This window comes from Odocoileus virginianus, chromosome 13 (genome assembly GCF_023699985.2).
Source record: "Odocoileus virginianus isolate 20LAN1187 ecotype Illinois chromosome 13, Ovbor_1.2, whole genome shotgun sequence".
Taxonomy (NCBI): domain Eukaryota; kingdom Metazoa; phylum Chordata; class Mammalia; order Artiodactyla; family Cervidae; genus Odocoileus; species Odocoileus virginianus.
The window spans coordinates 14741599-14755296 of record NC_069686.1 but is presented as its reverse complement, the minus strand read 5'-3'; the positions used below and the strand labels follow the sequence as shown (position 1 = coordinate 14755296).

The 13698-nt window shown below is 35.9% G+C and overlaps 1 protein-coding gene across 9 annotated transcripts in view; it reads right to left on the bottom strand.

Annotated features, from left to right (window-relative positions):
• The window catches only part of LNPK (lunapark, ER junction formation factor), a 96986-nt gene that overhangs the window by 43579 nt on the left and 39709 nt on the right, over window positions 1-13698 (bottom strand). For all 9 annotated transcript variants that reach the window (XR_011490939.1, XR_011490938.1, XM_020901780.2 and 6 more), the window contains 2 exons: window positions 12952-13035; window positions 12822-12873 (listed from right to left, as the gene is read on the bottom strand). Coding sequence is in view for 7 of the 9 variants with exons in the window: in XM_020901780.2 (XP_020757439.2) it covers window positions 12822-12873; window positions 12952-13035 (136 nt within the window). In the remaining 2 variants the exon portion in view is untranslated. The remainder of the gene's footprint in view (window positions 1-12821; window positions 12874-12951; window positions 13036-13698) is intronic.

The following is a 13698-nucleotide window of genomic DNA, read 5'->3' as shown; positions in this document are numbered from 1 at the left end:
CAACATCAAGTAAGTGCACTAACATTCGCATTACAGGGATTCAGAAGGAAGAGACAGACAAAAGGGTAGAGAAGTTATTTGAAGAAATAATGGCCTAAAACCGCCCCAGTGTGAGGAAGGAAACAAACATCCGGGTCCTGGAAAAACAGACAGTCCCAAAGAAGATAAACCCAATGAGGTCCACACCAAGACACATTATATTTAAAATGTCAAAAGATAAAGAGAAAATCTTAAAAGCAACAGGAGAAAAACAACTAGTTTTTCAACATAAGACTATCGGCTAACTCTTCAGCAGAAACTTCGCAGGTCAGAAAAGAGTGGCAAAATATATTCAAAGTAATGGAGGAAAAAAAAGAAACTTCAATCAAGAAAACTACCCAGCAAGGTTATTATTCAGAATTGAAGGAGAGTTAGAGTTTTACAGACAACAAAAAGCTAGAGGAGATCACCACCATTAAACCAACCTTACAAGGAAAGTTCATACTGTTCATGGAGTTCTCAAGGCAAGAATACTTCAGTATTGAGAACCCCATGAACACTGTTGGGATGTTGGTCCACTGGAGAAGGCAATGGCAAACCATTTCAGTATTCTTGCCTTGAGAACACCATGAGCAGTATGAAAAGACAAAAGGATGGGAAATGGAAAGATGAACTTCCCAGGTCAGTAGGTGCCCAATATGCTACTGGAGAATAGTGGAGAAATAACCAAAAAGAATGAAGAGACGGAGCCAAAGAGAAAACAACACCCAGTTGTGGATGTGCCTAATGATGGGAAAAAGTCCAATGCTGTAAAGTACAATATTGCATAGGAACCTGGAATGTTAGGTCCATGAATCAAGGTAAATCGGAAGTGGTCAAACAGAAGATGGCAAGAGTGAACAACAAAATTTGAGGAATCAGTGAACTAAAATGGACTAGAATGGGAGAATTTAACTCAGATGACCATTATATCTACTACTGTGGGCAAGAATCCCTTAGAAGAAATGGAATAGCCCTCATAGTCAACAAGAGTCCAAAATGCAGTGCTTGGGTGCAATCTCAAAAATGACAGAATGATCTCTGTTCATTTCCAAGGCAAACTATTCAATATCACAGTAATCCAAGTCTATGCTCCAACCAGTAATGCTGAAGAAGCTGAAGCTGAAGCTGAACAGGTCTATGAAGACCTACAAAACCTTCTAGGATAAACACCCAAAAAAGATGTCTTTTCATTATAGGGGACTAGAATGCAAAAGTAGGAAGACAAGAGATACCTGGAGTAATGGGAAGATTTGGCTTTGCAGTACAAAATGAAGCAAGGCAAAGGCTAACAGAGTTTTGCCAAGAGAACGCACTGGTCATAGCAAACACCCTCTTCCAACAACAAAAGAGAAGACTCTACACATGAACATCACCAGATGGTCAATACAAAAATCAGACTGACTACATTCTTTGCAGCCAAAGATGGAGAAGCTCTATTTGGTCAGCAAAAATGAGACTAGGAGCTGATTGTGGATCAGATCGAGAACTTATTGCAAAAGTCAGACTTAAATTGAAGAAAGTAGAGAAAACCACTAGACCACTCAAGTATGACCTAAATCAAATCCCTTACAACTATACACTAGAAGTGAGAAATAGATTCAAGGGATTATATCTGATACACAGAGTCCCTGAAGAACTATGGACAGAGGTTCGTAACACTGTCCAAGAGGCAGAGATCAAGACCATCCCCAAGAAAAAGAAATGCAAAAGGTTGTCTGAGGAGGCCTTACAAGTATCTGAGAAAAGACGACAAGCTAAAGGCAAAAGAGAAAAGGAAAGATATACACATTTGAAGGCAGAGTTCCAAGGAATAGCAAGGCAAGGTAAGAAAGCCTTCCTCAGTGATCAATGCAAAGAAAAGAAGGAAAAGAAAGGGATAGACTAGAGAATAGAATGGAATGGGAAAGACTAGAGATCTCTTCAAGAAAATTAGAGATACCAAGGGAACATTTCATGCAAAGATGGGCACAATAAAGGGCAGAAATGGTATGTACCTAACAGAAGAAGAAGATATTAAGAAGAGATGGCAGATTACACAGAATAACTATACCAAAAAAATCCTCATGACCCAGGTAATCAGAATAGTGTGACCACCCACCTATAGCCAAATATCCTGGAAGGCAAAGTCAAGTGGGCCTTAGGAATCATCAATACCAACAAAGCTAGTGGAGGTGATGGAATTCCAGCTGCGCTATTTCAAATCATAAAAGATGATGCTGTGAAAGTGTTGCACTCAGTATCCCAGCAAATTTGGAAAACTCATCAGTGGCCACAGGACTGGAAAAGGTCAGTTTTCATTCCCAAAGAAATGAAAGGAATTTGGTCAGTTTCAATCCCAAAGAAAGGCAATGCCAAACAACACTCAAATTACCACACAATTGCACTCTTCTCGCACACTAGCAAAGTAATGCTCAAAATTCTCCAAGCCAGGCTTCAACAGTACGTGAACCATGAATTTCCAGGTGTTCAAGCTGGATTCAGAAAAGGCAGAGAAACCAGAGATCAAATTCCCAACATCCGTTGGATCACTGAAAAAGCAAGAGAGTTCCAGAAAAACATCTACTTCTGCTTTACTGACTATGCCAAAACCTTTGAATGTGTGAATCATGGCAAACTGGAAAATTCTTAAAGAGATGGGAATACCAGACCTTTACCTGTCTCCTGAGCAACCTGCATGCAGATCAAGAAGCACCAGTTAGAACCAGACATGGAACAATAGACGGGTTCCAATTTGGGGAAGGAGTACGTCAAGGCTGTATATTGTCACCCTGCTTATTTAACTTCTATGCAGAGTTCATCATGAGAAATGCTGGGCTGGAGGAAGCACAAGCTGAAATCAAGATTGCCGGGAGAAATAACAATAACCTCAGATACACAGATGACACCACCCTTATGGCAGAAAGCAAAAAACTAAAGAGCCTCTTGATGAACGTGAAAGAGGAGAGTGAAAGGTTGGCTTAAAACTCAACATTCAGAAAACTAAGATCACAGCATCTGGTCCCATCACTTTATGGCAAGCAGATGGGCAAACAATAGAAACAATGAAAGACTTTATTTTCTTGGGCTCCAAAATCACTGCAAATGGTGACTGCAGCCATGAAATTAAAAGACGCTTGCTCCTTGGAAGAAAAGCTATGACCAACCTAGACAGCATATTAAAAAGCAGAAATATTACTTCACCAACAAAGGTCCATCTAGTCAAAGGTATGGTTTTTCCAGTGGTCATGTATGGATGTGAGAGTTGGACTATAAAGAAAGCTGAGTGCCAAAGAACTGATGCTTTTGAACTGTTGTGTTGGAGAAGACTCTTGAGAGTCCATTAGACTGCAAGGAGATCCAACCAGTCAATCCTAAAGGAAATCAGTCCTGAATATTCATTGGAAGGACTGATGCTGAAGCTGAAACTCCAATACTTTGGCCACCTGATGCGAAGAGCTGACTCATTTGAAAAGACCCTGAGCTGGGAAAGATCGAAAGCAGGAGAATGGGATGACAGAGGATGAGATAGTTGGATGGCATGACCGACACAATGGACATGAAGTTTGAGCAAGCTCTGGGAGTTTGTGATGAATGGGGAAGCCTGGCGAGCTGCAGTCCATGGGGTCCATGGAGTCCATGCAGTCCATGGAGTCAGACATGACTGAGTGACTGAACTGACAAGAAAAATTAAAGCCACTTCTCTAGGGGGAAAGGGGAAAAAAAAACTAGAAATAAGAAAATTATGAAGGAAAAGTCTCACTTGTAATGGTAAATATATAATGGAGGAAGTGGATCAGTCACTTATAAAACTAGTAGAAAGGATGAAAGGCAAAAGTAGTAAAATCATCTTATCTACAATAAGTAGTTAAGGAATACACAAAATTAAAAATGTGAAATATGACATCAAAAACATAAAATATGATATGGGAGGTAAAAATGTAGTGCTTTGAGAAAGCATTTGAACTTAAAGAAGATCATCACTTAAAGCAGACAGCAATATATAATACATATACAGAAACAAAAGTACAAAACATACACACAGAATAAAAACAGAATCCAAACATAATGCTAAAGATATCCATAAAATCGCAAGAGAAGAAGAAACAGAGAAGAACTACAAAAACACCAGAAACAAATAACAAGATGGCAATAATTACTTTATATATAAATGGACAAAAATACCATAATCAAAAGACAATGGGTGTCTGAATGGATTACAATATCAAGACCCATACATACACTGTCTACAAGACACTTCAGATTTAAAGATACTTACAGATGGAAAGCAGTGGAATAGCGAAAGATATTCCATACAAATGGAAACAAAAAGAAAGTTGGGGCAGCAATACTTACATGAGAAAACTTTAAAGTACAGACTTTAAAGCAAAAATTGTAACAAGAAACAAAGGGCATTACACAAGGATAAATGGATGAATCTTACAAGTCGTATCACTTGTAAATATCTATGTACCAATGCAAATGCATCTAAAAATATAAAGCAAATATTAACAGACATAAAGGGAGAAAGAGACAATAACACAATAATAGTAGGGACCATTAATGCCCCATTTACATCAATAGATAGATTAGCCAGGCAAAAATCAACTTAAAACATTGGCCTTACATGACACATTATACCAGAAAGACTTTATATATAAATACACTAAACATTCCATCCAAAAGCAGCAGAATACATTCTTTTCAGTTGCATATCAAACATTCTCCAAGATAGATCACATGCTTGGCCACAAAACAAGTCCCAATAAATTAAGAAGACTGAAATTATATCAAGCATCTTTTCTGATCACAACAGTGTAAGACTAGAAAACAATTACAATAAAAAAATAGAAAAATATAAACACACAGAGGCTAAGCAATATGCTACTAAACAACAAACTGGTCAATGAAGAAATCAAAGGGGAAATTTAAAAATACCTTGAGATAAACAAAAGGAGAAATACAACATATCAAATCTATGGGGCACAGCAAAAGCAGTTCTAACAGCTAAGTTTACAGTGATACAAGCCTACTCAAGAAATAAGAAAAATCTCAAGTAAACCATTTAACATTACACCTAAAGAAACTGGGGAAAAAAAGAATAAACAAAACCCCAAAGTTAGCAGAAGGAAGAAACTAATAAAGATCAGAGCAGAAATAAATGAAACAGAAACTAAAAAATAATAAAGATCAGTGAAACTAAAAACTGATTCTTTGAAAAGATAAACAAAATTGATAAAACTTTATCCAGACTCATCAAGAAAAAAAAAACAGGACCCAAATAAATAAAATCAGAAATAAAAGAAGTTACAATCAACACAAAAGAAATACCACAGAAAGAATCATAAAAGATTTCTATGAATAATTATAAGCCAATAAAATACACAAAGGCTACCCTGGTGGTTCAGTTGGTAAAGATTCCACCTGCAATGCAGGAGACCACCTAGAATGTAGAAGACCCGGGTTCGATCCCTAGGTTGGGAATATGCCTGGAGAAGGAAATGGCAACCCACTCCAGTATTCGTGCTTAGAAAATCCCATGAACAGAGGAGCATGGCAAACTACAGTTCATGGGGTTGCTAGAGTCAGACACAACTTAGCAACTAACCCCCCACCACCACCACAAAATGCACAAAGCAGGAGAAATGGATGAACTCCCAGAAACATACAATCTCCCAAGACTGAACCATAAAGAAATAGCAAATATGAACAGACTATAGTTATCAATAATGAAACTGAATTGGTAATCAAACAAAAACCCCAACAAAAGTCCAGGACCAAATGGCTTCACAAGAGAATTCTATCAAACATTTAAAGAAGAGTAAATACCTGTCTTTCGCAAACTATCCCAAAAAAAGAAGGATCACACCCAAATGCATTCCAACAGTGTCCTCTTTACCCTTATACCAAAATCAGATAAAGACACTGTAAAAAGATTATAAGCTAATACCCCTGGATAAACAAAGACCCAAAAATCTTCAATAAAATACTAGCAAACCAAATTGAACAATACATTAAAAGGATCATACACCACAATCAAGTGGGGTTTATCCCAAGGATGCAAGGATGGTTCAATATCCAAAAATCAATTAACGCTATATACCATGTTAACAAGACAAAAGATACAAAGATAAAAATCACGATTATCTCAATAGATGTCAAAAAAGCATTTGACAAAAATCCAACATCCATTTATGATAAAAAAACTCTCAACAAAATGGGTATGGTGGAAATAAACCTCAATATAATAAAGTCCATATATGACACCTTGCTTATTTAACTTACATGCAGAGTATATCATGAGAAATGCTGGGCTTGATGAAGCACAAGCTGGAATCAAGACTGCTGGGAGAAATATCAATAACCTCAGATATGCAGATGATATCACCCTTATGGCAGAAAGTGAAGAAGAACTAAAGAGTCTCTTGATGAACATGAAAGCGGTGAGTGAAAAAGTTGGCTTAAAACTCAACATTCAGAAAACTAAGATCATGGTCTGGTCCCATCAGTTCATGGCAAACAGATGGGGAAATAGTGGAAACAATGACGACTTCTCAGGGCTTCAAAATCACTGCAGACAGTGACTGCAACCATGAAATTAAAAGATGCTTGCTCCTTGGAAGAAAAGTTATGACCAATCTAGACAGCATATTAAAAAGCAGAAACATTACTTTGCCAACAAAGGTCCGCCTAGTCAAAGTTCTGATTTTTCCAGTAGTCGTGTGTGGATGTGAGAGGACTGTAAAGAAAGCTGAGTGCTGAAGAATTGATGCTTTTGAACTGTGATATTGGAGAAGACTCTTGAGAGTCCATTGGACTGCAAGGAGATCCAACCAGTCAATCCTAAAGGAAATCAGTCCTGATATTCACTGGAAGGACTAATGTTGAAGCTGAAACTCCAATACTTTGGTCACCTGATGCGAAGATGAGATGAGATGAGATGGTTGGATGGCATTATTGACTCAATGGATATGAGTTTGAGTAAACTCCAGGAATTGGTGATGGACAGGGAGGCCTGGCATGCTGCAATCCTTGGGGCCACAAAGAGTTGGACACTACTCAGTGACTGAACTGAACTGATGACAAACCCACAGCTAAGACTCAGCAGAGAAAGCTGAAACCTTTTCCTCTAAGATCAGGAAAGAGACAAAAATGCCCACTCTCACCACATTTATTCAACATGTATTGGAAGTCCCAGCCACAGCCATCAGACAAGAAAAGAATCCAAATTGGAAGAGAAGAAATAAAACTGTCACTATTTGCAGAGAACATGATATTGAATATACAAAACCCTAAAACACATCACAAAAAAGCTTTCAAACCAACTTATGAATTCAATAAAGTTGAAGGATACAAATTTAATATATGGAAGTCTGTTTCATTTCTATACACTAATAATGTACTATCAGAAAGGAAAAAAATTAAGAAAACAATCCCATTTATAATTGCATCAAAAAGAATAAAATAACTAGAAATAAATTTAAGTAAGATGGTGAAAGACCTGTACTCTGAAAACTGTAAGATACTAATGAAAAAAATTGATAATGAAACAAATAAATGGAAAGATATACCATGCTCATGGGTTGGAAGAATTAACACTCAAAATGTCCATACTACATCAGTGCAATCTCTATCAAAATATCAATGGCAGTTTACACAAAACTAGAACAAATAATCCTAAAATTGATATGGAACCACAAAAGACTGCAAATAAGTAAAGAAGAAAAAAGATAGAGTTAGCATACTCCCAGAGTTCAAATTATACTACAGAGCTATAATAATCAAAGGGCTTCCCAGATGGCACTAGTGGTAAAGAACCCACCTGACAATGCAGGAGACATAAGAGACGTGGGTTTGATCCCTGGGTCAGGAAGATCCCCTGGAGGACGGCATGGCAACCAACTCCAATATTCCTGCCTGCAGAATCCCATGGACAGAGGAGCCTGGTGGGCTACAGTCCATGAGGTAGCAAACAGTCAGACACAACTGAAGCAACTTAGCATGCATGCCAATGCAGGAGACATGGGTTCAGTCTCTGGGTTGGGAAGATCTTTTGGAGGAGGAAATGACAATCCACTCTAGTATTCTTGCCTGGAAAATCCTATGGACAGAGGAGACTGACAGGCTGAAGTCCGTGGAGTCACAAAGAGCCAGACACAACAAAGTGACTGAGCATGTATGCACACATACTAATCAAAATAGTGCAGTGCTCACAAAAGCAGTCACACAGATCAACAGAAAGGAACAAAGCTCAGGAATAAGCCATGATTACAATCAATTAATCTATGACAAAGGAGGCAAAAATATCAAGTGGTGAAAGTCTCTTCAATAAATAGTGTTGGGAAAATTGGACAGTTAAACGCAAAGGAATCAAACTAGACCACTTTCTTATACCATATACAGAAATAAACTCAAAAATGGATTAAAGACTAAAAATATAAAACCCCTGTAAGAAAACATGGGCAATAAATCCTGACAACAGTATCTTTTTGTATCTATCTCCTCAAGCGAGAGAAACAAAAGCAAGAATAAACAAACAGGACTAATCAAACTAAAAGCTTTTGTATAGTAAAGAAAAACAACAACAAAAGAAAAAGCCAATCTTTTTATTGGGAAAAGATATTTGCAAGTGATATACCCAACAAAGGGCTAATATACAAAATATAAAAATAATATACACAACTCAATATCAAAAAACCAAGGAATCTGATTAAAAAAATGGGCAGAGGAACAGAAGAGACATTCTTCCAAAGATGACACACACATGACCAACAGAAACATGAAAAGTTGCTTAATATCACTAATTATCAGGGAAATGCAAATCAAAATCATGATGAGGTATCACCTCACACGTGTCAAAACAGCTATTACCAAGAAGACAACAAATAAAAAGTGTTGGCAAAGGAAAAAGGAACCCTCACATGTTGGTGGGATAAACTGGTGCAGCCACTACAGAAAACAATATGAAGGTTGCTCAAATAATAAAAAGAACTACCAGAAGATCCAGCAATTCCACTCCTGGGTTTCTATTTGAAGGAAACAAAATACTAATTTAAAAAGATATATGCACACCTATGTTCACTGCAACATTATGTCAAATAGCAAGATATGGAAGCAAACTAAGTGTTCACCCATAGATAAAGAAAATATGGTATACATTTATGTATACAATGGACTACTACTCAGCCATAAAACAGAATGAAATCTTGCCATACGCAACATGAATGGACCTATGGGTTATTCTGGTAAGTGAAGTAAGTCAGGCAAAGAAAGGTAAAAACCAGATGATTTTACTTATACGTCATACATAAAAACCAAAACGAACAAACAAAACAGAAACAGACCCAGATACAGAGAACAAACTAGTAGCTGCCAGAGAAATGGGGAGTTGGCAAATGGTCAAAATAGGTGAAAGAGATTAAAAGGTACAAACTTCCAGTCACATAATAAATAAGTTTTGAGAATATAATATAATGTACAGCATGAGGAATGTAGTCAATAGTATTATAATAACTTTGTATGGCGACAGATGGTTGCTACACTTTCCAAGGAGAGCACTTTTTAATGCATATAAATGATGAATCACTATTTGTACACCTGAAACCAATACTGTATGTCAACTATACTTCAATAATTTTTTAAAAAATAAATACAAGAGATAAAAAGGGGGGTAGGAGGCTGGCAGTCAGGTTAGTATTATGTCAGTAAATACTATATTCCTTTTAGTGCTAAAATCTAAACAAATCAATAAAAACTATTCACAAATTTCATAATAAATCTTAGTATAATATACATTGTGTTCAGTTCAGTTCAGTCGCTCAGTCCTGTCCGACTCTTTGCGACCCCATGAATCACAGCACACCAGGCCTCCCTGTCCATCACAAACTCCCGGAGTTTACTCAAACTCGTGCCCATCAAGTCAGTGATGCCATCCAGCCATCTCATCCTCTGTTGTCCCCTTCTCCTCCTGCCCCCAATCCCTCCCATCACTTCAATTATGTTCAACTCTTTTCGACCCTATGGACTATAGCCCACCAGGCTTCTCTATCCATGGGATTCTCCAGGCAAGAATACTGTAGTCAGTTGCCACGCACTCCTCCAGGGGATCCTCCCGACCCAAGGATTGAACCCACATCTCTTACATCTTCTGCAAGGGCATGCAGGTTCTTTACCACTAGCGCCTCCTGGGAAGTCCATAATATATATCATTTACATCTAAATAATAAAAAATGTGAGAAAGCTATCTATTATACATGAATCTAAGTTCTGGTTTACTAAACATTAAAGAAAGCTAGTAAAATAAGGACATCCCAATTAGATTCAGTTTGGAGAGCAGATTTGTTCAAGGGCCATATAATGTACATACAAACACCCTTTAGTAGTTTTTCCCCTTTCCTATTATATAAGCTCAGAAATAGGTGAAAGAAACAAAAGCGAAAAAAAGGAGGAGGGAGAGAAAAGAGTAATGGGGAGGGAGGGAGTATTGGGGAGGAAGGGAGGAAGGGACTAACAATGGTTTAAAACAAAGAAATAAAGACAATTTTAAACACACAGAAACACAGAACTTAAACATAAATAAAATATATGACTAAGTCACCTATCAAAATAATAGTAACAAGGTCAAATTAACAAGAAGACTATAATTCTCAATAAGGAGAATAAAGTTGAGATATAGTTTAGAATTTTTTTTAAATAGAGGAAAAAATTCCAAATAGTAATTAATATCTACAGATCTGGAAAAGTTAGGAATACTAAAATAGTGTACTCCAGAAAAAATATTTCAAAAAATAGATTATAAGCTTCTTAAGGTCAAAAGCCATACTATATTCATCTCTTTATTCCCCCTGGTGTCTACACATAAGAGTAATTTAGTACATTTTTTTAAGTGAATAATTCATTTGTATTATAGCTAAATGTTAATTCTCCCTAAAAGAATATCCAAAAGTAGTGCTTCAGGAATCCAAATCAGAGAGACCAGAGATGGTTTTTCTATAGTTACAATATGACATCAGAAGAAAAAAAGTTGGAGTTTCAAAAGTTTCTAAGGAAAGATAAGTTCAGATTCCTAAATGAATTAATGCTGCCTAATTATTAATAAATGCTTAAGAAAGTCATACATCTGTTCTTTTATAATGAGAGAAAATAGATTTTTTTAAAGTAACAGCATCAGCTTTCTGCAAAATATCACATTTTAAAAATATATTCACGAAGGTTATTTAAAAAGTACTTTTGTAAAGTTAGTACCAGTTATATAAAAAGTGTAGAAACCTGGCCTGCAGGCCACAATATTTCTTATAATTACTAGTAAGAAGTATAAATTGTAGAAAAATTTAAACTGATTATGAAAGTAGGTGTTACACTGCAAATAATTTTCTTTTCTTCGGCCATGCCATGCAATTTGCTGGATCTTAGTTCCCCAGCCAGGGATTGAACCCCAACCCCCTGCAGTGGAAGTACAGAGTCCTAACCACTGGACCACCAGGGAATTCCCTAAAATTAATTTATTTTAATCATCTTTAAACTTTAACATAACTTTTGATAAACTTCTATATTCATTGAAAGAGCACGCTAATATTTCTATTAACCAGAATTCTACTTATAAAAGATGGCAGAGATGAGATTCTAGCCACATATCTCCACCAATCAGAATACCTAAAACTATCACAGCTTATTAACACCCCTGGTCACCGGGGAAACTAATAAAAGTACTGACTTCTCAAAGTTCTAAATATCACCCTAACTTTATAAACCAGGCTCCAATTCTGATGATTTATAAGAGTAAAAATTAAATACAGTATATTCTGTATTGCAACAAAAGCCTTACAAACTACAGGCATACCTCATTTTATGGTGCTTCACTTTATTGTGTTTTATGTATAGAGTTCTTTTTTTCTTTTTTTACAAAATAAACTATACAAATTGAAGGTTTATGGCAACTCTGCATTATCAGATGATGATTAGCATTTTTTAGCAACAAAGTATCTTTTAATTAAGGGATATACATTTTTTTCTTGACATAATGCTGTTGCACACTTAATAGACTACAGTATGGTGTAAAGATAACTTTAATATATACCAGGAAACCAAAAAATTCATGTGACTCGCTTTATTACAATATTTACTTTTGGGGATGGTCTGGAACCAAACCTGCAATATGTCTGAGGTATGCCTATGTATTATTATATTCTAGAGACAAGAACAAAAAGGGAAGCCAAAGCACACTGAAAAATATCTCTTCACACACTAGTCATGGGAATTCTCTATATAATCACTTAAATTAATAACTTTTAAATTACAAAATATTTAATGATATAATAGTAATGGTTTCACTAGTAATCTGGCAATATAACCTCAAAAAGCAAGAGTTAATGCTATTATATACCAGTAATTCAATATTCTTCTCATTTCTAAATTATTTTCCTCTTCCTAACTAAAAGTGTTATTTTAGAAGAAACTCAAATTTGACAGAAATCTTCATTTAATTTCCTCAAAAACAAATCATAAAGATGTAGGAATTTTCATAATAGCAGATATTCCAGGAGGCTCTTATTTAAAGTGGGGGGGAATTACAAAATATTGATGAAATCACTTAAATTTCAAAAGACTGTAACCAATTATATATTTAATCTCAACAGATAACATCTTTAATGAAAATGAAATAAACTTACTGCCATCTACTTTAAGTCATATCCCAAATAACCAATACAAATTAATATGAAAGCATTTTACATTAAGTTTTTCACGCCTCTGTCACACTTTTGAACTCACTTGGGTAAACAGGGATCTTTCCAACAGCAGCAGCAGTTTCTACAAAGTTTATTTACCTTGTCCAGGTCTGGGAGTTACAGCTGCTCCAGCAGACGGTGGCTCAAACTCCTATCAAATACAGTGATGTTACTACAGGGTCCTACTACAGTGGGCAATCTATGATGAAACATGATATCACAGCCTTACCTTTGCTTTCTTTGAATCTGGATCAAACCTTTCAAGAATTAACTTAGCTGTTTTATAAGTTTCTTTTTCCATGACTTCTTCAAGCTGCAAACAAAAATTTCCACAAATTGTCACATTTTAAAACACTCATACACTACATATTTTTATAAGTCCTATTCAAATAGTATTCAAGTACAAGGTTTAAAATAAATAGCACATAATACATCCAGATAGCATGAAAGACTTCCTACATTCAAATAGTAAAATTCAGAATTTAAAATGGCTTCTAACCTCTAATATGTTACTTGTATTTAACAGCTTTACCACAAGGAAATACCAAATATTGCTAATTGTTTACGTATAATGAGGAGAATAATTACATGCACCAACTTCAATAATGGAATGTGCAAAAATCTATCAGCCATCATTATTGGAAGTTATTAGACATGACAAGCAAATGACAGGCAATTCCTCAGATTTATTTCCTCATAGCACTTAATGCTATTAATTTAAAGAAGGTCGTTAGCCAAGAGCTTTACAAAATAAAATCTCTGTGCCAATTAACTGCTGTCAGCATCGATTTTAGATTATTTATTAGCAGAAGCAATTAGCTTGCTGCAAAATGCAGTGAAAACTCAGTAACTGGGAGAACAGCCATGCTCTCTCATGGAATTTGCTCAAATGACTTTAAAAGGTGAAGCTCTCCCTTGTTTACTTAGATTCAAACAACTTTAGAGGGAAAAAACAGAACACAGTAAGAATTTAAGT